This window comes from Hypanus sabinus, chromosome 25, assembly GCF_030144855.1.
Source record: "Hypanus sabinus isolate sHypSab1 chromosome 25, sHypSab1.hap1, whole genome shotgun sequence".
In the NCBI taxonomy this organism is placed as follows: domain Eukaryota; kingdom Metazoa; phylum Chordata; class Chondrichthyes; order Myliobatiformes; family Dasyatidae; genus Hypanus; species Hypanus sabinus.
In genome coordinates, this window is record NC_082730.1 from 44,739,613 (window position 1) to 44,765,380 (window position 25,768).

At 47.2% G+C, this 25,768-nt stretch overlaps 1 protein-coding gene across 1 annotated transcript in view; it reads right to left on the reverse strand.

The window, feature by feature from the left end:
- The window catches only part of LOC132381205 (voltage-dependent L-type calcium channel subunit alpha-1S-like), a 381,429-nt gene that overhangs the window by 114,150 nt on the left and 241,511 nt on the right, over nucleotides 1–25,768 (reverse strand). Inside the window, exon 27 of the mRNA XM_059950504.1 lies at nucleotides 6,028–6,138. Within this exon, the coding sequence (XP_059806487.1) occupies nucleotides 6,028–6,138 (111 nt within the window). The remainder of the gene's footprint in view (nucleotides 1–6,027; nucleotides 6,139–25,768) is intronic.

The window sequence follows — 25,768 nt, forward strand, 5'->3', positions numbered from 1 at the left end:
GTAAACAGGATGCGGAGGAGCAGGTCAGAACCCAGGCAGGGTAAACAGGATACGGAGCAGATCGGAACCTAGGCAGGGTAAACAGGATGCGGAGCAGGTCAGAACCCGGGCAGGGTAAACAGGATGCGGAGCAGATCAGAACCCGGGCAGGGTAAACAGGATACGGAGCAGGTCAGAACCTGGGCAGGGTAAACAGGATGCGGAGCAGATCAGAACCCGGGCAGGGTAAACTGGACGCGGAGCAGATCAGAACCCGGGCAGGGTAAACAGGATGTGGAGGAGCAGATCAGAACCCGGGCAGGGTAAACAGGATGCGAAGGAGCAGGTTGGAACCCGGGCAGGGTAAACTGGATGCGGAGGAGCAGATCGGAACCCGGGCAGGGTAAACTGGACGCGGAGCAGATCAGAACCCGGGCAGGGTAAACAGGATGTGGAGGAGCAGGTCAGAACCCGGGCAGGGTAAACAGGATGCGGTGGAGCAGGTCAGAACCCGGGCAGGGTAAACAGGATGCGGATCTGGTCAGAACCTGGGCAGGGTAAACAGGATGCGGAGGAACAGGTCAGAACCCAGGCAGGGTAAACAGGATGCGGAGGAGCAGGTGGGAACCCGGGCAGGGCAAACAGGATGCGGAGGAGCAGGTGGGAACCCGGGCAGGGTAAACAGGATGCGGAGCAGATCGGAACCCGGGCAGGGTAAACAGGATGCGGAGCAGGTCAGAACCCGGGCAGGGTAAACAGGATGCGGAGCAGATCGGAACCCGGGCAGAGTAAACAGGATGCGGAGCAGATCAGAACCCAGGCAGGGTAAACAGGATGCGGAGCAGATCGGAACCCGGGCAGAGTAAACAGGATGCGGAGCAGGTCAGAACCCGGGCAGGGTAAACAGGATGCGGAGCAGGTCAGAACCCGGGCAGGGTAAACAGGATGCGGAGCAGATCGGAACCCGGGCAGAGTAAACAGGATGCGGAGCAGATCAGAACCCGGGCAGGGTAAACAGGATGTGGAATCGGTCAGAACCTGGGCAGGGTAAACAGGATGCGGAGCAGATCGGAACCCGGGCAGGGTAAACAGGATGTGGAGCAGGTCAGAACCCGGGCAGGGTAAACAGGATGCAGAGAAAATCGGAACCCGGGCAGGGTAAACAGGATACGGAGCAGGTCAGAACCCGGGCAGGGTAAACAGGATGCGGAGCAGATCGGAACCCGGGCAGGGTAAACAGGATGCGGAGGAGCAGGTGGGAACCCGGGCAGGGCAAACAGGATGCGGAGGAGCAGGTGGGAACCCGGGCAGGGTAAACAGGATGCGGAGCAGATCGGAACCCGGGCAGGGTAAACAGGATGCGGAGCAGGTCAGAACCCGGGCAGGGTAAACAGGATGCGGAGCAGATCGGAACCCGGGCAGAGTAAACAGGATGCGGAGCAGATCAGAACCCAGGCAGGGTAAACAGGATGCGGAGCAGATCGGAACCCGGGCAGAGTAAACAGGATGCGGAGCAGATCAGAACCCGGGCAGGGTAAACAGGATGTGGAATCGGTCAGAACCTGGGCAGGGTAAACAGGATGCGGAGCAGATCGGAACCCGGGCAGGGTAAACAGGATGTGGAGCAGGTCAGAACCCGGGCAGGGTAAACAGGATGCGGAGGAGCAGGTCAGAATCCGGGCAGGGTAAACAGGATGCGGAGCAGATCGGAACCCGGGCAGGGTAAACAGGATACGGAGCAGGTCAGAACCCGGGCAGGGTAAACAGGATGTGGAGCAGATCGGAACCCGGGCAGGGTAAACAGGATACGGAGCAGATCGGAACCTAGGCAGGGTAAACAGGATGCGGAGCAGGTCAGAACCCGGGCAGGGTAAACAGGATACGGAGCAGGTCAGAACCTGGGCAGGGTTAGCAGGATGCGGAGCAGGACAGAACCCGGGCAGGGTAAACAGGATGCGGAGCAGATCGGAACCCGGGCAGGGTAAACAGGATGCGGAGCAGATCGGAACCCGGGCAGGGTAAACAGGATGCGGAGCAGATCGGAACCCGGGCAGGGTAAACAGGATGCGGAGCAGATCGGAACCCGGGCAGGGTAAACAGGATGCGGAGCAGGTCGGAACCCGGGCAGGGTAAACAGGATGCGGAGGAGCAGGTCAGAATCCGGGCAGGGTAAACAGGATGCCGTGCAGATCGGAACCCGGGCAGGGTAAACAGGATACGGAGCAGGTCAGAACCCGGGCAGGGTAAACAGGATGTGGAATCGGTCAATCAGCAGAGTACGGAGCCAGCAGAGAGCAGGATGCAGAACAAAATGACCACCCACCTGGTCTCAGTCCCAAGGCCCGTTATAAACACCTGCAGCTGAATTAGCCGCAGATGTACCTCCTTAAGCCAGGAGGGTCCTAACTAGCTCAAGGGTGATGGGTGGGACAGCAGCAAGACCCGGAGTCCGGTGTCCACGGACCAGATCAAGACCCGGAACGCAGGCTCCGGACTGGACCAGACCCCGACACTTTCGTTGTTATTACCTACGGTGCACTGATTTTGTGCTTGAAATATTTAACTATGCCTCCCAAGTGGCCAATGCAAAGTCTTGGGCCATTAGCCAAGCGGCAGAGATCCACTTTGACACTTGAAAAAAGGTTGGAAATTATAAACAGGGCTGCGTCAGATGCTACTTCCCAGAGCTAGCCTTTGTTCAGAGACTGGTGAGGAAGTGTCAAATGATATCGTTAGCTTTAATGCAAGCAGGGGATGGTTTTCTACGTTTGTTAATCGTCACAGGATTCACAACTTAGCTGTGTGTGTTTAGCGAGTTAGCGCTGACCACAAAGCTGCTGAATGCTACCCTTTGCATTTGTGGGCTATGATAGCTGAGTTAGGCATCACACCAAAGCAGGTGTTTAATGCAGACTAGACCAGGCGTTTTTGGAAGCGTATGCCGAAATGCACTTTTAGAAGTAAGGATGAAAAAACTGTGTCAGGTTTCAAGTCAGCAAAGGATAGGTTGACTGCTGATGTGTTCCAGTGCTGAAGGAGACTGTAAGATGAAGCCTCTCTTAGTTTACCATTCGCTAAACCCCGTGCTCTTAAGGTTTTGAGTAAGAATATGCTTCCCGTCCACTGGGCAGCTAAAATTGGTGGGGAAGGATTCTCAGATCTCTAGACTACTGTCGTGGTAGAACTCATGATGAAGAAATAAGTGTGGATGACCTTCTGCATTTAACTCAGACTGAAGGTGATTAACAATGATGAAGAGGAAAGTGTTGAGTTGCAGGTGAAGGATTTTATGGTGAAGCAACTGGCAGAATTTTTTAAGGCTGCAGAACACTTGGCAGAAATGGCGATGGACATGGACTCAAGTTAGTACGGAGTCAGCATTTCAGTCATTCTTTGCAGTCAATCCTTCTTCCCTACAAGCAAATTTATCTTGAAAAACAAAATGCCGCCAAGCAAACAACCCTCACCACTTCAAACCAGTGTCATCTCCTGCTGCTGGCAGTTCTGAGAGTTCTGTGAGTCTTCCTTCACCCCTTGCTGTCCTTGATGACCCTGACGACACACAACCATCCATCTCATCCATGTAAAGCTGCCCGACACCACTGCACAACCACTCATCACCCGATGCCAACACACCTGCCACTGTTGGTGAGTACTGTACACCTTAGCATGTTAACTCTCTCTGATTTATTGTGTTGAATATTACCTTAAATTGATTAAATATAATACGAATGTTGCCTTGTGGTACTGCTTTTGTGTCATATTGGTATGAAAATGTGAATAAATTATAGATAAAACATGCTTAGGAAGCCCTCCAGAACACATCCCTATTTTCTCTATTTAAATAATTATTTACATTATGCATTTTTCATATTACGCATCAACTCCGAGGAACATATCCCCTGCATATAATGATAGGGTGTATTCCAAATGGAAACCCTTAGATTGTGAGGCTGTACCCTCTGTTCCTAAACTCTCCCACTGCAGGAAACATCCTATGTTCACTCTGTCTGGGCCATTCAATATTCGATAGGCTTCAACGAGATCCCCATCATTCTTCTAAACTCCAACGAGAATTGGCCAAGAGCCATCAATCATTCCTCTCATGTTAACCCTTTCATTCATGGAATAGTCAAGGTGCCTCTGTTACTTATGTGTCAGCTCACTGTCCATTCAACAGATGAACGGTACCTCAGGACAATCCTATCAGTACATCCACTGCAAACTGCAGGCAACAAACACCATCCCAATCCACTCCCCAGCATTCAATGTTAACTCTGCTTTCCCACCAACCTCACAGAGACAAGCACGTGGTCTTTGCTGTGTGTGGGCACACTAACTGAAGAAGTCGCATTAACAGCTGCTGCGCTGTCACTTATGGAGACCTCACTGAACATAGTGGTTAGTGCAACGCACCAGCGATCAGGGTTCAATTCCCACCACTATATGTAAAGAGTTAGTACGTTCTCCCCATGACCTTGTGAGTTTCCTCCGGGTGCTGCAGTTTCTTCCCACGTTCCACAGACAGACAGGTTGGTAAGCCAACTGGTCATACGAGTGTATTTGGACGGTGCCGGCTCATGGTGTCAAAAGGGCCTCTAACCATGCTATATTGCTAATTAAAAACAGGGGATTTTAAAATGCATTTCTGAATGACAGAATGAGGTCTTGTAATGGTTAACACAATGCTTTACAGTGTCAGGCGTAAAATTATGGTTCAATTTCCACTGCTGCCTGTAGGAGTCTGTACATTCTGCCCATCATCATACAGGTTTCTTCAGTACCCCAGTTTCCTCCAGAGACGTATGGAGGGTTAGTAAGTTCTGAGCATGATATTCTGGCATCAAAAGCATGGTGATACTTGCAGACTGTCCCCAGCACATCCTTGTTGATGCAAATGATGCATTTCACTGCATGTTTGAATGCGAGAAATAAAGCTAATCTTATTCTTTAATTTATTGACATAGTTCAGAGTCCAAATCTCTTCCAATGTCCTTCACAACCCCATGCAGCAGCTCCCAGCTAACTTTTTGTTGGCCCTCACAATCTTACAGAATGCTCTTTTACTATTCCTTTCCCTTGTACTTTAAAATAAACTAAGCAACTGTACATTAGGGAGAGCAGACGGCAACTGCTCTGCACATGACCACAGGAAACTGCAGAGAGCTGTGTCTACAGCTCAGCACATCACAGAAACCTGCCTCCCCTCCATGGACTCTGTCTACACTTCTCGCTGCCTCTGTAAAGTGGCCAGCCTAAGGCCCCACCCAGACTGGATATTCTCTCTTCTCCCCTCTCCAAAAAGGCAGAATGTACTGAGGCATGAACACGTGCCTGAAAGCATGTGCTACCAGGCTCAAGGACAGCTTCTGTTACCAGATTCGAGTGGACCTCCTGTCAGCTTTGCAATCAACCTCTTTATCATCTTGCATTTTATTGTTTACCTGCACTGTCCTTTTCCAGTGGTTTTACACTTCAGTCGGCATCAGGGTGGTGTGGTAGCATCACAGTTAAGGAAACACTTCTAGCGATCAGGGTTCAATTCCCACTGTCTGTACGCTTTTCCTGTGACTGCACTGGTTTCCTCTGGGCGCTCCAGTTTCCTCGCATGCTTTGCTGCATTGGCACTAGAGGGCTGCCCCAGCACATCCTCAAACTGTGCTGATCCTTGACACAAATAGCACTTTTCACTGTATGGTTTGATGCACATGTAACAAATAAGGCTGATCTTCATTTGCTATTATTTTACCTTATTCTACGTCAACGCACTGTGTAATAAACTGATCTGTATAAAAAACATGCAAAGCAAGCTTTCCATCGTACCTTTGGACATGCGACAATGATAAACCAAAACCTATACTATTCTAATTGCAGACTCCACGGTAATGTCCCATGAGTAAAAAAGGTTGGGGTCTAAGAGTGGGAGGTGCTCAAAGCTCATATATGCCTGAGCAGTTGACTGAGCCAAGCGTGGTCAGCCTGGGATTGAACACTGTCCAACATGGCTGCCAACACCCATCAGCCCCTTCCCATCGGCCTTGCACACACCTTGGCTTTGAAAGCGCAGAGTTTGAAGACCATCTCCAGTGCAAAGAGTCCAGTGAAGACCACATTCAACATGTCAGACAGCTGGTCCATCTCCTTTGACTGCTCGTAATGCTGTGGAGAGAGAGGGAGATGATGAACAAATACCAGGTCACAGCACTAAGCCCAGCCCCAGCTGCAGTGAGAACAGAATCGGTCCCTGGAGCCACCAGTTTCTGACATCGCTATGGGATCACGGTATCCCATCAGCCCATGAGGCAGCCACCCACCTGAGTGACGATAGAAGTGTGCAAAATGATAGAAGGCATCTCCTGGAGATCGAGTGGCCAGAGACTTTTTCTTAGGGCAGAAATGGCAAATACAAGAAGGCATAATTTTGAAATGATTGGAGGGACATACAGGGGTAATGACAGAAGTAGGTGTTTTTTTTTATTACAGAGAGTGGTGAGTGCAGGGAATGCCCTGCCAGTGTGGTGGGCACACTAACTGAAGAACTTAAGAGACTAGAAAAATGGAGGGATGTGTGGGAGGGAGGGGTTAAATTGATCTTGGCACAACATCCTGGGGAAAAAAGCTTGTACAGTACTGAGACCCAGCAATCCCTGTCGCCCCGGTCATGTCCAAGGTTGGTGTGCAGGCAGATACAGAGCTCCAAGGTCAGTCGACAGGTCTAGATGTCGGACTCCAGCAATCCTCAAGGATGGAGGTTGGTTTGACAGGCACTGAGATCGAAGATCTGTGACCTGAGGTCGAGGACCGCCCGCGATGGGGCAGGCACAGAGGATGAGGGCTGATAATCCCTGGTTATGGGTGAGGTATACAAAAGGTTGGTTAGCTGTCGTTGTGTCTGCTTCACACATTGGCAACGTTTTGCTCTGCTGAACTTTGTAGACATGCTACGCTGGCGCAAGAAGCATGCGACACTTGTGGGCTGCCCCCACACATCTTCAGACTGTGTTGGTTAACTCCAGCAACATTTCACTTGTTTTGATCAGAAACTGAAATGCATTGTTTGCATTAATGATGGCACAACCTGTGGATGTGCTGAGGGTGACCCTCAAGTGTTGCCAAACATTCCGACAGAGCTCAGCAGAACAGGCCGCTTACCTCGCTCCCACCCACCCCCCTATTCGCACACACAGACCGTCTCCAGTCCGAGCATAGGCCACCTCCGGGCCTCCTGCCTCTGGTGGACTCACAAACCTGTAGACCCAGATCTTTGATTTATGCAGGCCAATATGCCAAAAGCTTTCTTAACAACCCTATCTACCTGTGACACCACTTTCAATGAATCATGGACCCGAATTCCCAGATCCCTTTGTTCTACCACACTCCTCAACGCCCTGCCGTTCACTGTGTAAGACCTACCAAAGTGCACCACCTGTCTGCATTAAATTCTATCTGCCATTTTTCAGCTCAATTTTCCAGCTGAACCCCGATCCCACTGCGAGCTCTGATAGTCTTCCCTGCTGCCCGCTACACCCCAAAACCCAAAACATGGAGTCATCTGCAAATTTGCTGATCAGCAAAGATGCATACTTCGGGATGTTCAGCTCAGCATTTAATACCATCATCCCCTCAAAACTAATCAGTAAACTCCAAAGACCTGGGCTTCAGTACCCCCCTTGTGCAATTGGATCCTGGATTTCCTCACGTCAACCCCATTCAGTTTGGACTGGCAAAAACATCTCCACAATCTCCATTAGTACAGGAGCACCACAGGGATGTGTGCTTAGCTCCCTGTTCTACTTGCTTTACATCTATGACAGTGTGGCTGAGTACAACTCCAACACCATAAACAGGTTTGCTGGTGTGGGCTGTATCAAAGGTGGTGATGAATCAGCATACAGGAGGGAGACTGAAAATTTGGCTGAGTGGAGTAATAACAACAACCTCTCACTCGATGTCAATAAAGCCAAGGAACTGATTTCCTGAGAGGGAATCAGGAGATGGAAATCAGAGGTCCACGAGCCAGCAATCATTGGATATTCGGATGTGGAGAGGGTATGTGACTTTAAATTCCTGGGTGACACTATTCAGAGGTCCCATTATATAAATATAGTTGCAAAGAAAGCATGACAGCGCCTCTACTTCCTCAGGAGACTTAAGAGATTTGGCACGTCATCGAAAACCTTGGCAAACTTCAATAGATGTGTGATGGAAAGTGTGCTGACTGGCTGCATTATGGCCTGATATGGGGACACCAATGCCTTTGAGCTGAAAATCCTACAAAAGATAGTGATTCAGCCCAGTACATCACAGATAAAACCCTCCCAATTATAAAGCACATCGACGTGAAATGTTGCCATAGAAAAGCAGCATCCATCATTAAAGATCCTCACCACCCAGGCCATGCTCTCTTCTTGCTGCTGCCATCAGGTAGAAGGCACAAGTGCCTCAGCACTCACACCTCCAGGTTAAGATTAGTTACTACCCCTCAACTACCAGGCTCTTGACAAAAGGGGATAACTACACTTTCTGGTTTTCCACAACCAATGGTCTCACTTTAAGGACTCTTTATCTTGTTATTTCATACTTGTTATTTATTGCTATTTATTTATATCTGCATTTACAGTTTGTTGTTCATTGATTCTGTTTAGCTTACTGTTCTACAGATTTGCCCTCAGAAAAAGAATCTCAGGGTTGTATGTGGTGGCATGCATATACTCTGATAATAAATTTCATTTTGAATTTTGATCCAGTTATCCAGTTGAGAAGCAGGACCGCAAAGGTAGTACCGTAGATTACGGACTACAGAGCGCACCTGATTAAAAGCCGCACGCTCTAATTTTAGAAAGAAAATCAATTTTGTACTTGTACAAGCCGCACCGGATTTTAAGCCGCAGGTGTCCCACGTTGTAATATGAGATATTTACACAGAAAGATATTACACGTGAGGATTTTTTAACTTTTAATTAAATCCGTATGGTAACATAAACAAATACATATTGCAAATGTTTTTTTTCGAACAGTGCCTGTAACACAGCTACTTTTAAATATACATACGTATCGGTAACACACAAATTACGTTGTGTATACTTTTTTACTGAACAGTACACGAACAACATTCCAATATCTCCTAACGACTGGTAAAAAAATATATATACTGCAGCCTACCAGGAAAAGTTATTGATCGCCTTTAACTTAAAAGCTGCATCATATGCTTTTCTTCGAGTGTTTTCCATGTTGATAAGGGTGAGTACAAATGACTGATTTACAATAATTTAATTGTGAAAGTGTGCTTGATTTATCGTACAATTTCATTGGACCTCTGTGAACTACTCATCAATTTTATTGGTCTTGCTATGATCCCAGCCCCCTCCTTTGTGAGAATCGCAAGAGCACCCGTCGGGGGGGGGGGGGGGGGGGGGTTGTCAGTAGACCCAGTAGGAGAGAGAGAGAGAGAGACGTGCCAAATTGCACGTCCCACCTTGGATACAGAATAAGGCGACAGCGACTATTGTCTCATGGAGACCACATGAAAGGCCCTTGGGCAAGGTGGGCTGGTTGAGAGAGAGATTGCATCATCACAACCTGACTGACTCCTGCGACTCCGTGAGGAAGTTTAAAGGAGAGTCTCAGGGGGACAGCCCCTCAGACGCACCAAGAAGACACGAGAGTGTTCCCGCAGCAGCGGGAAGCCATTCTGAAGGAAGCCACGTGCGTTAGATTCCAGGATTGGAATTTGTGGCTGGAATCACAGAAAACCACTTTTAACTAACATCGGGGCGAGGAAACCAATGCTCCCCCGATTTCACGGAAGATTCATCAAGACTCGGCAAGTTCTTTCTCTTCTCCCCCAATCTCTCTCTCTCGGTCACCCCACGTGAAACCCAGCGATTTTCAAAGGGCTGAGGCCTGCAGACTTTCTGAGTGACTTTTATATTTCCAACGGACAATCTATTAACCCCTAGACACCAGCAGAGCTCACTTCTTAATGATGATTATTACTATACCCGCGCTTTAGATTGAGTGTTGACGATGTGCACTATCTGAATGTATGTTGTAACCCTACTTTTGTGTCCCTTTATAAATAAAACGTTTGAAAATAGTGACATCAGACTTCAATGGACCTCTCTATCTTTGCTGGTAAGTTGTCCAGTTACGGGATTCATAACAGTCTACTGTTACGAGGCAACATGTTTTTGGTGGCATGAAAAAAAAACATGCATTAGCCGCACCGTAGTATAGGCCACAGTGTTGCTGCAGTGTTCAAAGCATGGGAAAAAAGTAGCGGCTTATATTCTGGAATTTACGGTAATCTCGGGATTACTGCCTGTGCCACACAACAGTGAGTATAGGAATAGGATGAGGTGGAGGATAAATGCATGGCTGAGGGATTGGTGCAGGGGGCAGGGATTCAGATTTCTGAATCATTGGGACCTCTTTTGGGGCAGGTGTGGCCTGTACAAAAAGGAGAGGTTGCACTTGAATCCCAGGGGAACCAATATCCTGGCGGGAAGATTTGCTAAGGCTACTGGGGAGACTTTAAACTAGAATTGTTGGGGGGTGGGAACCAAACTGAAGAGACAGAGGAAGAGGTGGTTGGCTTACAAATAGAGAAAGTTTATAGACAGTGCGAGAGGGAGGATAGGCAGGTGATAGAGAAGGGATGCACTCAGACCGAAGGTTTGAGATGTGTCTATTTTAATCTGAGGAGTGTTGTGAACAAAGTGGATGAGCTTAGAGCCTGGATCAGGACTTGGAGATATGATGTGGTGGCCATTACAGAGACTTGGATGGCTCAGGGACAGGAATGGTTACTTCAAGTGCTGGGTTTTAGATGTTTCAGAAAGGACAGGGAGGGAGGCAAAAGAGGTGGGGGTGTGGCACTGTTGATCAGAGATAGTGTCACAGTTGCAGAAAAGGTGAATACCATGGAGGGATTGTCTACGGAGTCTCTGTGGGTGGAGGTTAGGAACAGGAAGGGGTCAATAACTTTACTGGGTGTTTTTTATTGACTGCCCAATAGTAACAGGGATATCAAGGAGCAGACAGGGAAACAGATCCTGGAAAGGTGTAATAATAACAGAGTTGTCGTGGTGGGAGATTTTAATTTCCCAACTATCAATTGGCATCTGTCTAGAGCGGGGGTCGGCAACCCGCGGCTCCGGAGCCACATGCGGCTCTTTTACCTCTGTGCTGCGGCTCCCTGTTGCTTTGGGAAATAATTGGTCTTTTGCAGCATCCGCGCCCATGGGGGCCAGGTTGAGGGAGGCTTAAAAGCAAGGCTGTTTAGTTCGAATAAAGTTATTCGACTGCAGTTTACTGACTGCGTGAGCACATCGCTACAACGTGTTTTTATCGCTATTAATATACGTCACCACTGCCAATACCTGACACCCGTCAGTGCGCGATTTCTTTAATTTTTCGATCCAAGGTAAGCCAACTATGGAGAATTCTAAAAAAAGAAAAGTGACTGAAGAAAACAGAACGTTTAATGATACGTGGACAGATTCATTTGCTTTCACTGTTGACGAGACTGGTTTACCGGTATGCTTAATATGCAATGAGAAACTAGCAAACAACAAAAAGTCAAATGTTGCAAAGCATTTCTAGAATAAACACGCAGCCTTTGCTCAAAAATATCCGGATGGAGATGAGAGAAAAAAAGCCGTTTCGGAACTGATGCGGAAGGTTGATCTGAGCAAAAATCATTTCAAGCAATGGATGAAGTCCGGAAAACCAACGACAGACGCTAGTTATATTGCCGCTCAGTAAATAGTCAGGCACGGGAAGCAGTTTACAGATGGTGAATATATAAAAGAATCTTTCATTAAGATTTCAGAACATCTATTCACGGACTTTAAAAACAAGAGTGAAATTGTCCAGAAAATCAGGGATATGCCCCTCTCTGCAAAGATTGTCAAAGACAGAACCATAAAAATGGCAGAAGACATCACAAGACAGCAAATTAAAGACATCAATTCAGCTGTGGCCTACTCGATTGCCTGTGACGAGTCTAAAGACAAAGGTGATATTGAACAAATAGCGTTGTTCTGCCGGTATGTAAACTCTGCTGGGCCACAGGAAGAACTGATTGAGTTGATACCTCTAAAAGACCAAACACGGGGGGAGGACATCTGTGAGGCTGTCTTGAATTGTTTAAGAGCCAAAGGAATAAAGACTACCCACCTGGTGTCAGTAGCTACTGATGGGGGCTCCGAATATGACGGGAACGCACAAGGGAATTGTGGCTTTACTGCAGAAGTCGCTGGACAGAAAGCTGCTGATTTTTCACTGCATCTTGCACCAAGAGGCACTGTGCGCTCAAACATTTCCTCCGGAATGCACAGAAGTAATGGATGTTGTCATTCAGATTGTCAATAAAATAATGGCAAAAAGTTTAAATCACCGTCAATTCCGTTTGTTACTGGACGAGCTGGAAAGCGCATATTCTGATCTCCTACTGCACAACAAAGTCCGGTGGCTGTCCAGAGGGGAGGTGCTGAAACGCTTTGTCGCGTGTCTGGAAGAAGTGAAAACTTTCCTGGGCAGCAAAGGGCTGGAAAAGCTACACTTCATGGTAGACATGACAGCGCATCTGAACACGCTGAACACAGCTCTTCAGGGGAAAGGACGTACAGCCCTACACATGTTGGAGGAGTTTTGGCATTCGAGCACAAGTTGACAGTGCTTGCCAGAGATTGACAGAAAGGCACTTTGTCTCACTTCCCCAATTTGAGAGAGTTCAAACAAGGTCACGACATGATAAGTTCGGAGTATTTACATTCTGCAATCATCGCAATGCAAATATCGTTTGGGAAACGCTTCTGTGAGTTCAGAGAGGAAAAAAACACATTATCCTTCCCGGTCACTCCCCCAAGCATCGATTCATCTCTACTGAATACGACTGCATTGGCAGGTGTGAGTAAACCTGATCTTGAGATGGAACTGGCCGACATAGCCGACAAAGACATATGGGTGTCCAAGTTTAGACGCTTGACAGCAGACCTTGAAGATGTTGCCCGTCAGAAGGCCGTTCTTGCTCAGAATCACAAATGGAGTGATATTGAAAACCTCCCTAAACCGGACAAACTTGTGTTCGAAACATGGAATGTTATCCCCGACATTTATGTAAACATTAAAAAGTATGCGCTTGGAGTCCTGTCAATCTTTGGATCCACATATGTATGTGAGCAGGTGTTCTCCTACATCAGGGGTCAGCAACCTTTACCACTGAAAGAGCCACTTGGACCCGTTTCCCACAGAAAAGAAAACACTGGGAGCCGCAAAACCCGCTTGACATTTAAAATGAAATAACACTGCATACAACGTTTTGTTTTGCCTTTATGCTATGTTAAAACAAACTATAATGTGTTGCATTTATGAAATTGATGAACTCCTGCAGAGAAAATGAAATTACATTTCTGCATGCAACAAAAACATTTTGAACTCCGAAAAAAAGACGTAGGGTTGAAGGTTACTTTTAAGTAAAATACTCAACGTCTATTTGAGTCCTTCTTGTATTTATGAAAAACGCCAAACTTAAATTTGCCGCCAGCAGCAAACCAAAAATAACGTCAGCCAGCTGTCAACCTGAAAAATAAAAGGACTATTTCACTGAACAATGAAAACATATGAATATACGTAAAATAATAGGCAATTAAAATATTTATCATACTTGTTCAGGTTGACTCACACCTGACAATGCAGTCGTATTTAGTAGGGATGGATCGATGCTTAGGGGAGTGACCGGGAAGGAAAATGTGTTTTTTTCCTCTCTGAACTCACAGAAGCGTTTCCCAAACGATGTTTGCATTGCGATGATTGCAGAATGTAAATACTCCGAATTTATCATGTCGTGACCTTGTTTGAACTCTCTCAAATTGGGGAAGTGAGACAATGTGCCTTTCTGTAAATCTCTGGCAAGCAACGTCAACTTGCGCTCGAATGCCAAAACATCCTCCAACATGTGCAGGGCTGTACGTCCTTACCCCGTTGAAGAGCTGTGTTCAGCGTGTTCAGGTGCGCTGTCATGTCTACCATGAAGTGTAGCTTTTCCAGCCACTCTGGCTGTTCCAGCTCAGGAAAGTTGAGCCCTTTGCTGCCCAGGAAAGTTTTCACTTCTTCCAGACACGCGACAAAGCGTTTCAGCACCTCCCCCCTGGACAACCATCAGACTTTGTTGTGCAGCAGGAGATCAGAATATGCCATTTCCAGCTCGTCCAGTAACAAACGGAATTGACGGTGATTTAAACTTTTTGCCATTATTTTATTGACAATCTGAATGACAACATCCATTACTTCTGTGCATTCCGGAGGAAATGTTTGAGCGCACAGTGCCTCTTGGTGCAAGATGCAGTGAAAAGTCAGCAGCTTTCTGTCCAGCGACTTCTGCAGTAAAGCCACAATTCCCTTGTGCGTTCCCGTCATATTCGGTGCCCCCATCAGTAGCTACTGACACCAGATGGGTGGTCTTTATTCCTTTGGCTCTTAAACAATTCAAGAAAGCCTCACAGATGTCCTCCCCCCGTGTTTGGTCTTTTAGAGGTATCAACTCAATCAGTTCTTCCTGTGGCCCGGCAGAGTTTACATACCGGCAGAACAACGCTATTTGTTCAATATCACCTTTGTCTTTAGACTCGTCACAGGCAATCGAGTAGGCCACAGCTGAATTGATGTCTTTAATTTGCTGTCTTGTGATGTCTTCTGCCATTTTTATGGTTCTGTCTTTGACAGTCTTTGCAGAGAGGGGCATATCCCTGATTTTCTGCACAATTTCACTCTTGTTTTTAAAGTCCGTGAATAGATGTTCTGAAATCTTAATGAAAGATTCTTTTATATATTCACCATCTGTAAACTGCTTCCCGTGCCTGACTATTTCCTGAACGGCAATATAACTGGCGTATGTCGTTGATTTTCCAGACTTCATCCATTTCTGGAAATGATTTTTGCTCAGATCAACCTTCCGCATCAGTTCCGAAACGGCTTTTTTTCTCTCATCTCCATCCGGATATTTTTGAGCAAAGGCTGCGTGTTTATTCTGGAAATGCCTTGCGACATTTGACTTTTTGTTGTTTGCTAGTTTCTCATTGCATATTAAGCATACCGGTAAACCAGTCTCGTCAACAGTGAAAGCAAATGAATCTGTCCACGTATCATTAAACGTTCTGTTTTCTTCAGTCACTTTCCTTTTTTTAGAATTCTCCATAGTTGGCTTACCTTGGATCGAAAAATTAAAGAAATCACGCACTGGCGGGTGTCAGGTATTGGCAGTGGTGACGTATATTAATAGCGATAAAAACACGTTGTAGCGGTGTGCTCACGCAGTCAGTAAACTGCAGTCGAATAACTTTATTCGAACTAAACAGCCTTGCTTTTAAGCCTCCCTCAACCCAGCCCCCATGGACGCAGATGCTGCAAAAGACGCGTACTCACAAACCCCCGTAGGCTATCTCCCTTAGCCGGAATGCTGGCTAATTGTGAGGAAATGTGTTGCCACACTTAGATTGTACAAGATCACCATAATCTTCAAATTTAGAATTACATTTCAAAAGCTAACAAACTAACATAAAATACATTTTAATTAAATACTGACCAATTATTTCCCAAAGCCACAGGGAGCCGCAGCACAGAGGTGAAAGAGCCACAAATGGCTCGGGAGCCGCAGGTTGCCGACCCCCGTCCTACATGAACTTTATTAAAAATAAACATCGCGCACGCCTCACAGATGACAGCTTGCGATCCTGTGTAAAGATGAAGGTGACGTCATACAGCCCTGATGTGCAGACGCTGTGCGCTGAGGTCCAGGAGCAGAAATCCCATTAACCAAGTATGATACATATTTTAATTGCCTATTATTTTAGGAATATTAATATTTTTTCATTGTTCAGTGAAATAGTCCTTTTATTTTTCAGGTTGACAGCTGGCTGACGTTATTTTTGGTTTGCTGCAGGCGGAAAATTTAAGTTCAGCGTTTTTCATAAATACAAGAAGAACTCAAATAGACATTGAGTATTTTACTTAAAAGTAACCTTCAACCCAACGTCTTTTTTTCGGAGTTCAAAATGTTTTTGTTGCATGCAGAAATGTAATTTCATTTTCTCTGCAGGAGTTCATCAATTTCATAAATGCAACACATTATAGTTTGTTTATACATAGCATAAAGGCAAAAAAAACGTTGTATGCAGTGTTATTTCATTTTAAATGTCAAACGGGTTTTGCGGCTCCCAGTGTTTTCTTTTCTGTGGGAAATGGGTCCAAGTGGCTCTTTCAGTGGTAAAGGTTGCTGACCCCTGGTCTAGAGTGAGGGGTTTAGATGGGGTGGAGTTTGTTAGGTGTGTTCAGGAAGGTTTCTTGACACAATATGCAGATAAGCCTACAAGAGGAGAGGCTGCACTTTATTTGGTATTGGGAAATGAACCTGGTCAGGTGTCAGATCTCTCAGTGGGAGAGCATTTTTGGATAGAGATCATAACTCTATCAACTTTACAATAGCATTGGAGAGAGATAGGAACAAACAAGTTAGAAAAGCAATTGGAGAAAGGGGAACTATGAGGCTATCAGGCAGGAAATTAGAGACTTAAATTGGAAACAGATGTTCTCAAGGAAAAGTATGGAAGAAATGTGGCAAATATTCAGAGAATAATTGTGTAAAGTTCTGTATAGGTACGTTCCAATGAGACAGGAAAGTTATGGAAGGGTACAGGAACCATAGTGTACAAAGGCTGTAATAAATCTAGTCAAGAAGAAAAGAAAAGCTTACAAAAGGTTCAGGGAGCTAGATAATGTTAAGAGATCTAGAAGATTATAAGGTTAATAGAAAGGAGCTTAAGAAGGAAATTAGGAGAGCCAGAAAGGGCCATGAGAAGGCCTTGGCGGGCAGGATTAAGGAAAACCCAAAGCATTCTACAAGTATGTGAAGAGCAGGAGAATAAGACATGAAAGAATAGGGCCTATCAAGTGTGACAGTAGTGAAGTGTGTATGGAACTGGAGGAAATAGCAGAGGTACTTAGTGAATACTTTATTACAGTATTCACTATGGAAAAGGATCTTGGTGATTATAGTGATGACTTTCAGCAGACTGAAAAACTAGAGCATGTAGATATTAAGAAACAGAATGTGCTGGAGCTTTTGGAAAGCATCAAGTTGGATAAGTCACCAAGACCAGATGAGATGTACCCCAGGCTCTTGTGGGAGGTGAGGGAAGAGATTCCTGAGCCTCTGGCGATGATCCTTTCATCATCAATGGGGATGGGGGAGGTTCTGGAGGATTGGAGGGTTGCAGATGTTCATCCCTCATTCAAGAAAGGGAGTAGAGGTAGCCCAGGAAATTATAGACCATGATTCTTACCTCAGTGGTTGGTAAGTTGATGAAGATCCTGAGAGGCAGGATTAATGAACATTTGGAGAGGTATAATATAATTAGTAGTCAGCATGGCTTTGTCAAGGGCAGGTCGTGCCTTACAAGGCTGACTGAATTTTTTGAGGGTGTGACTAAACACATTGATGAAGGAAGAGCAGTAGATGTAGTGTGTATGGATTTTAGCAAGGCATTTGATAAGGTACCCCATGCAAGGCTTATTGAGAAAGTAAGGAGGCATGGGATTCAAGGGGACATTGCTTGGTCGATCCAGAACTAGCTTGCCTACAGAAGACAGCATTTGCAGACAGGTCATATTCTACATGAAGATTGGTCACCAGTGGAGTGCTTCAGGGATCTGTTCTGGGACCCTTACTCTGCACGATTTTTATAAATGACCTGGATGAGGAAGTGGGGGGATGGGTTAGTAAGTTTGCTGATGACACAAAGGTTGGAGGTGTTGTGGATAGTGTAGAGGGCTGTCAGAGGTTACAGTGGGACATTGACAGGATGCAAAACTGGGCTGAGAAGTGGCAGATGGAGTTCAACCCAGATAAGTGTGAAGTGGTTCATTTTGGTAGGTCAAGTATGATGGCAGAATATAGTATTAATGGTAAGACTCTTGGCAGTGTGGAGGATCAGAGGGATCTTGGGGTCCAAGTCCATAGGATGCTCGATACAGCTGCACAGGTTGACTCTGTAGCTAAGAAAGCGTACGGTGTATTGGCCTTCATCAATTGTGGAATTGAATTTAGGAGCCAAGAGGTAATGTAGCAGTTATATAGGAGCCTGGTCAGACCCCACTTGGAGTACTGTGCTCAGTTTTGGTCACCTCACTGCAGGAAGGATGTGAAAGCCATAGAAAGGGTGCAGAGGAGATTTACTAGGATGTTGCCTGGATTGGGTAGCATGCCTTATGAGAATAAGTTGAGTGAACTCTACCCTTTCTCCTTGGAGCGATGAAGGATGAGAGGTGACCTGATAGCGATGTTAGTTAGGAAGGTTCAATTGTTAGGTATTAATATTGAAGTAGTAAAATGGATTCAACAGTGGCTGAATGGGACATGCCAGAGAGTGGTGGTGGATAACTGTTTGTCAGGTTGGAGGTTGTTGAAAAGTGGTGTACCTCAGGGATCAGGGTCCAGTGTTGTTTGTCATATATATTAATGATCTAGATGATGAGGTGGTAAATTGGATTAGTAAGTATGCAGATGATACTAAGATAGATGGAGTTGTGGATAATGAAGTAGGTTTTCAAAGCTTGCAGAGAGATTTAGGCCAGTTAGCAGAGTGAGCTGAAAGATGGCAGATGGAGTTTAATGCTGATAAATGTGAGGTGCTACATTTTGGTAGGAATAATTAAAATAGGATATACATGGTAAATGGTAGAGCATGGAGGAATGCAGTAGAACAGAGTGATCTAGGAATAATGGTGCATAGTTCCCTAAAGATGGAATCTCATGTGGATAGGGTGGTGAAGAAAGCTTTTGGTATGCTGGCCTTTATAAATCAGACCATTGAGTATAGGAGTTGGGATGTAATGTTAAAATTGTACAAGGCATTGGTGAGCCCAGTTTTGGAGTATTTTCCAGCACCTAAGTTACAAAGAAAGGTTGAACAACTTAGGCACACGAGTGAATCTACAGATGCAGGAAATAAATAAAAACACAAAATGCTGGCAGAACTCAGCAGGCCAGACAGCATCAGGACTAGTGATGAAGGGTTTCGGCCCGAAACGTCGTCACTACCTCCTCCCATAGATGCTGTCTGGCCTGCTGAGATCTGCCAGCATTTTGTGTTTTTATTGAACAAGTTAGGTCTTTATTCTTTGGAGTGTAGAAGGTTGAGGGGGAACTTGATACAAGTATTTAAAATTATGAGGGGAATAGATAGAGTTGACGTTGATAGGCTTTTTCCATTGAGAGCAGGGGAGATTCAAACAAGAGGACATGAGTTGAGAGTTGGGGGCAAAATTTTAGGGGTAACACAAGGGGGAATTTCTTTACTCAGAGAGTGGTAGCTGTGTGGAATGAGCTTCCAGCAGAAGTGGTAGAGGCAGGTTCAATATTGTCATTAAAAAAAATTGTGTAAGGGGTTTCTTCTTTTATGTTACTGCTAAGGCTACTAAAATGGCTTCTTTGTTATGTTAACTGCTGAGAAAGTGTTTTTCACTCGCAGCTTGTTTGGGTTATATTTACTGATAATGAGAATTCTATTTATTTGCTAACCAATTGTAATAGATGTTATTCTTTCTTGTGGGTTTGTAAGCTATTGTTTCACAGGCTTTAGGGAGAAGGCGCAATGGGGATAGAGAGAGGAGACGCGGATGCTGAAAACTGGGCGATGGACGGACCCCGAGCGGGAGTCCGAGGCCCAGGGTCTTCAGCGAGGAGAGGAGACGAGGACAGATTCATGTGGACCACCATTGTTGGTCCCAGTCGGTGGGTCGAGGAGGTCTGAGGGGATCGATTGGTGGCAAGAAGACTTTGTTAACTGAGCTCCAATGGTTGTGCACGAAGCGGTTGAACTTTGATAAGTTTGGCGCCTTCTACTTTTCCTTTTATATATATTGTATCTCTATTAAGTATATAATTCCAGTACGATCTAAAAAGTGTAATCATTTAATTGCATAAGGTGTACTGTCTGTTATTTGGCGTGGTGGGGATATCACACAGCGTCTACACAAGCTGATTATCCAGTTTGGTGGGGCCGAAGGCTGCTCCCCCTAGACGGAAGTGAGCTGAGCGAGCCTGAGGCTTACCGGGGGCTACAAATGGATCGGTCTATGGACAGGAAAGGAATGGAGGGTTATGTGCTGAATGCAGGCCAGTGGGACTAGGTGATAGTAAGCCTTCGGCACGGACTAGAAGGGCCATTTCCGTGCTGTAATTGTTATATGGAATTACAATCACAATATAATACTGCAACTGCAGCTCACCAACTGCATGTCATTATTTCAGCGCTGTGTGTAGCACATCGCAACAATTGGTGACCCCGACGGCCCAAATGATATTTGGACCGGAGATGAACGACGCCGCATCTGTTCATGCAGTGTCGTTGAAACTGCCAAGCTTCTGGACGCTGCGACCTCACCTATGGTTCCAGCAAGCAGAAGCCCAATTCCACATTTGGCAGATAACCTCGGATGCCACACATTACTACTACGTGGTGAGCTCCCTCGACCAGGAGACAGCCGCCCAGGTTGAGGAGTTCATACAGTCACCCCCGGAGGACAGTAAATACACAGCCCTGCTCATAAGGACTTTCGGGCTCTCACAGTAAGCTGCCCGCTTACTGCACCTGGATGGTTTGGGAGACAAGCCACTGTCAGCTTTGATGAACGAGATGCTGTCCCTGGCCGGAGGACACAAGCCCTGCCTCATGTTTGAGCAGGCATTCCTGTAGCAGCTGCCCGAGGACATACGCCTGCTGCTGTCCGACATGGATTCAGTGACCCCCCCGGAAGGTGGCGGCCTGGGCAGACATGCTGTGGAAAGCCAAGAAGGAGAGTGGGGCGTCCGTCGCACAGATCACCAGGCCACGCTCCCAGCAGCAGACCAGACCAGGCCCGGCTGCAGAGCCCACTAACTCCAGAGGCAGGGGTGAGGAGACCAACGAACAATGGTGCTTCTACCACCAGCGGTGGGCTTCTGCACCCCACCGCTGTCGCCCGGGAAGTTCCCGGGAAACGCCAGGGCCAGCCGCCGCTGATGGCTACGGCAGCTGGCCATCGGGATAGCCTCCTGTATGTCTGGGACAAGCAGTTGGGACACTGCTTTTTGGTCGACACCGGAGCCGAGATCAACGTCTTGCCTCCAACGAGTTACGACACCCGCAACAGAGAACCGGGTCCCACCCTGTGGGCCATGAACGACAGCACAGTAAGGACCTACGACACCCGTACAGTGTGGCTACAGTTCAGTTCCAGCCGGTTCACGTGGGACTTCACACTGGCCGCTGTAGCCCAACCCCTCCTGTGGGCAGATTTTTTGCGAGCTCACAGCCTACTGGTCGACCTGCAAGGGAGGAGACTAGTCCACGCCGAGACTTTTCAAACGTTCTCCCTGGGTGATGCCCAGTTACCGGCCCCACACCTAGACTCCATCATGCTGTCTGACAATGACTACACCAGAGTCCTGGCGGATTTCCCATTGGTTCTGGCACCGCAGTTCACGGCAGCCATGCCCAGACACGGCGTACAGCACCACATCCCGACACAAGGACCACCCGTGCTCGAAGACTTCCCCCGGACAAGCGAAGGAGGAGCTCACGAGGATCGAGGAATTAGGGATCATACGGCGATCTGACAGCCCATGGGCCTCCCCTCTGCACATGGTGCCCAAAGCAACAGGAGGCTGGAGACCATGCGGCGACTACCGCAGGCTGAACGAAGCTACAACACCGGACCACTACCCTGTGCCGCACATTCAGGACTTTGCAGCAAACCTGCACGGTGCACGGATCTTCTCCAAGGTAGACCTCGTCCGGGGATACCATCAAATCCTGATGCATCCGGACGACGTCCCCAAAATGGCTCTCATCACCCCGTTCGGCCTTTTCGAGTTCCTCCGCATGCCATTCGGCCTAAAGAATGCCGCACAGCCATTCCAGCGGTTAATGGACGTGGTAGGACACGACCTGGACTTCGCTTTCATCTATTTGGACGACATCTTCATAGCCAGCAGTAGCCGTCAGGAGCATCAGTCCCACCTCTGTCAACTCTACGCCCAACTGAGTGATTACGGCCTAACAATCAACCCGGTCAAATGCCAGTTCGGGCTCGACACCATTGACTTCCTGGGCCACAGGATTACTAAAGATGGGGCAACCCCTCTGCCCGCCAAAGTAGATGCAGACCGCCATTTCCCCCGACCCAACACACTCAAAGGCCTTTAGGAATTCATGGGTATGGTGAATTTCTACCACCGCTTCCTCCCTTCAGCAGCCCGAATCATGTTCACCCTGATGTCGGGTAAGGGCAAGGACATTACCTGGGACGAGGAGTCCGCCGCCGCTTTCGTTAAAACCAAAGAAGCCCTGGCAAACGCCGTGATGCTAGTGCACCCCAGAATGGACATCCCTACCGCCCTCACAGTGGACGCATCCAACACAGCAGTCAGAGGAGTGCTGTAACAACTCATCGAGGGTCGCTGGCAACCCCTGGCGTTTTTCAGCAAACACCTACGACCACCTGAGCTCAAATACAGTGCTTTCGACCGGGAACTGTTGGCGCTATACCTGGCAATCCGGCATTTCAGGTACTTCTTGGAAGGTAGGCCCTTCACCGTGTTCACGGACCACAAACCGCTTACCTTTGCATTCATGAAAGCATCCGACCCCTGGTCATCCCGCCAGCAGCGACATCTGTCCTACATCTCCGAATACACGACGGATGTCCGGCACGTCTTGGGTAAGGACAATGTCGTGGTGGATGGACTCCCTCGCCCTAACATCCAAGCCCTGCCCCAGGGGGTAGACTTTGAGGCACTGGCAGAGGCGCAGCAGGCAGACAAGGAGATCCCTATTTACAGAACTGCAGTCTCCGGTTTGCAGCTCCAGGACCTCCCCGTAGGCCCAGGTGAGAGGACCCTACTCTGTGACATCACCACTGGCAAACCCTGCCCCGTCATCCCGGCAGTCTGGCGGTGGCGTGTTTTTGACTCCATTCACAACTTAGCACACCCCTCCATCAGGTCAACAGTCCGGATGGTAGCCAACAGGTTCGTTTGGCACGGACTCCGCAAGCAGGTCAGTGAATGGGCCAAAACGTGCATGCACTGCCAAACAGCCAAGGTGCAGCAGCACACTGAGGCCCTGCCGCAGCAGTTCCACCCCACCTGCCGGCGTTTCGACCACATTCATGTGGAAAACGTGGGCCCCCTGCCAGCGTCACAAGGAGCGCGGCACCTCCTGACTATCGTGGACCGGTTCACAAGATGGCCAGAGGCAGTCCCGCTCACCGATACCACCTCCGAATCCTGCGCCCGGGCACTGATTGCAACCTGGGTATCTCGCTTTTGTGTACTGGCCCACATTACCTCCGACAGAGGCGCCCAGTTCACCACCAGCCTGTGGTCAGCTATGGCCAGCCTTTTGGGGACACAGCTGCACCACACAACTGCCTACCACCCACAGTTGAACGGGCTAGTGGAGCATTTCCACCGTCACCTGAAGTCGGCTTTCATGGCCCGCCTCAAAGGGCTTAACTGGGTGGACGAGCTTCCCTGGGTCCTGCTTGGAATCCGCATGGCGCCCAAAGAGGACTTGCACACCTCGTCGGCCGAGTTAGTGCACTGCGCACCCCTGGTCATCCCAGGAGAGTTCATACCAGCCCCAAGGGGGCAAGAGGAAGAACTCGCAGCAGTCCTGGACAGACTACGTAGAGGCTCGGTAACCTGGCCCTCTTACCCACTTCACAGCATGGGCAGAACCCGACCTGTGTACCCAAAGACCTGCAGCACTGTAAGTTCGTTCTTCTACGATGGGGCGGACATCAGACACCACTACAACTGCCCTATGAGGGGCCATTTACGGTGATCAGAAACAACGGGTCCACATTCATGCTGGACATTGGGGGGAAAGAGGAGGTTTTCACAGTCGACCAACTCAAACCGGCCCACGTGGACTTGGCGCAGCTGGTCGAGATTCAAGCACCGCGGCGCAGAGGCAGACCTCCCAAACAGGGGACATTGGGGGGTGTACCACCGGTTCTGGGGGGGGGGGGTTATGTGGTGACCCACTTCCCAATGCACTCGAACCGGCTCACAAAGTGGCACACGCCGGCATTGAGGCCGGTCCCAAAGAGGGCACCAGGCTTTCTTCACCAGCAAGGGGAAAAGCCCATGCACGGGACAGGACTGTGAATATGTGCCCCCTACAGCATTCCTGCCCGGGGAGGGCGGGAACAGGAAGGCTTTAAAGCGAGGCCGCAAAGTTTGAATAAACCTCTTTTGCAACTGCAGCTCACCAACTGCGTGTCGTTATTTCAGCGCTGTGTGTAGCACACCGATACATTACAAAGTATTAACTTATCCTATTGAACGATATTTGCTTAAATTGAAAAGTCAGTTTTATATTTTTTGGGGATAAAAATAATAAGCTCTTAGCTTCCCAATTAAAGGCAGCTAGAGCTAAAAGACAAAATTTAAAGATTCATAACGATAATGGAGATAGAGTAAGTAACCATGAAGACATTAATAATATTTATCAGGATTTTTATTCTAATCTTTATAAATCTCAATTTCCTGCAGATACTGCTGAAGATCAACAGATGCTTGATGCTCCAATTACTGAGCATGAAATTCAGAAAGCTATGTTGTCAATGCAGTCAGGTAAAGCTCCTGGACTTGGTTGTTATTCAGTAGGATTTTACAGAAAAGTTGAAAAATTACGTTCTCCATATCTTTTGGAAATATTTCATTAATCTTTTGAGAAGGGTAATTTACTTACTTCTTTTTATGAGGCTTCTGTTTCCTTAATCCTTAAGAAAGATAAAGATCCTACTGAATGTTCATCATATAAGACCGTAAGACAAAGGAGCAGAAGTCGACCATTTGGTCCATTGAGTCTGCTCCACCATTTCATCATGAGCTGATCCAATCTCCCCTTTAGTCCCATTCTCCCGCCTTCTCACCATAACCTTTGATACCCTGACTACTCAGATACCTATCAATCTCTGCCTTAAGTACACCCAATGACTTGGCCTCCACTGCTGCATGTAGCAATAAATTCCATAGATTCACAACCCTCTGGCTAAAAATGTTTTTTCACATCTATGTTCTGAATGGGAGCCCTGCAATCCTCAAGTCATATCCTCTCGTACTAGACTCCCCCACCATGGGAAACAACTTTGCCACATCCACTCTGTCCATGCCTTTCAACATTCAAAATGTTTCTATGAGGTCTCCCCTCATTCTTCTAAACTCCAAGGAGTACAGTCCAAGAGCGGTCAAACGTTCCTCATATGTTAACCCTCTCATTCCCGGAATCATTCTAATGAATCTTGTCTATAGACCTATTTCGTTATTAAATGTGGATGCAAAAATTCTTTCCAAGATAATGGCTAACTGTTTGGAAAATATTTTAACTAAAATCATTTCTATGGATCAAACGGGCTTTATTAAAGGCCGTTACTCTTTCTCCAATGTTTGGAGATTGATGAACATTATATATTCATCACTATCTAAGATACCCCAATGTGTTATTTTTCTTGACGCAGAAAAGGCATTTGATAGAGTTGAATGGACATATCTATTTAAGGTATTAGAAAAATTTGGCTTTGATAATAATTTGGTAATAGGTGGATTCAAATGATCTTTAAGAATCCTACTGCTACTGTTAATACTTATAATCTCAGGTCCTCTTTTTTTTATTTTCATGAGGTACTAGATAGGGATGTCTCTTAAGCCCTTTATTATTTAATCTTGTACTGGAGCCTT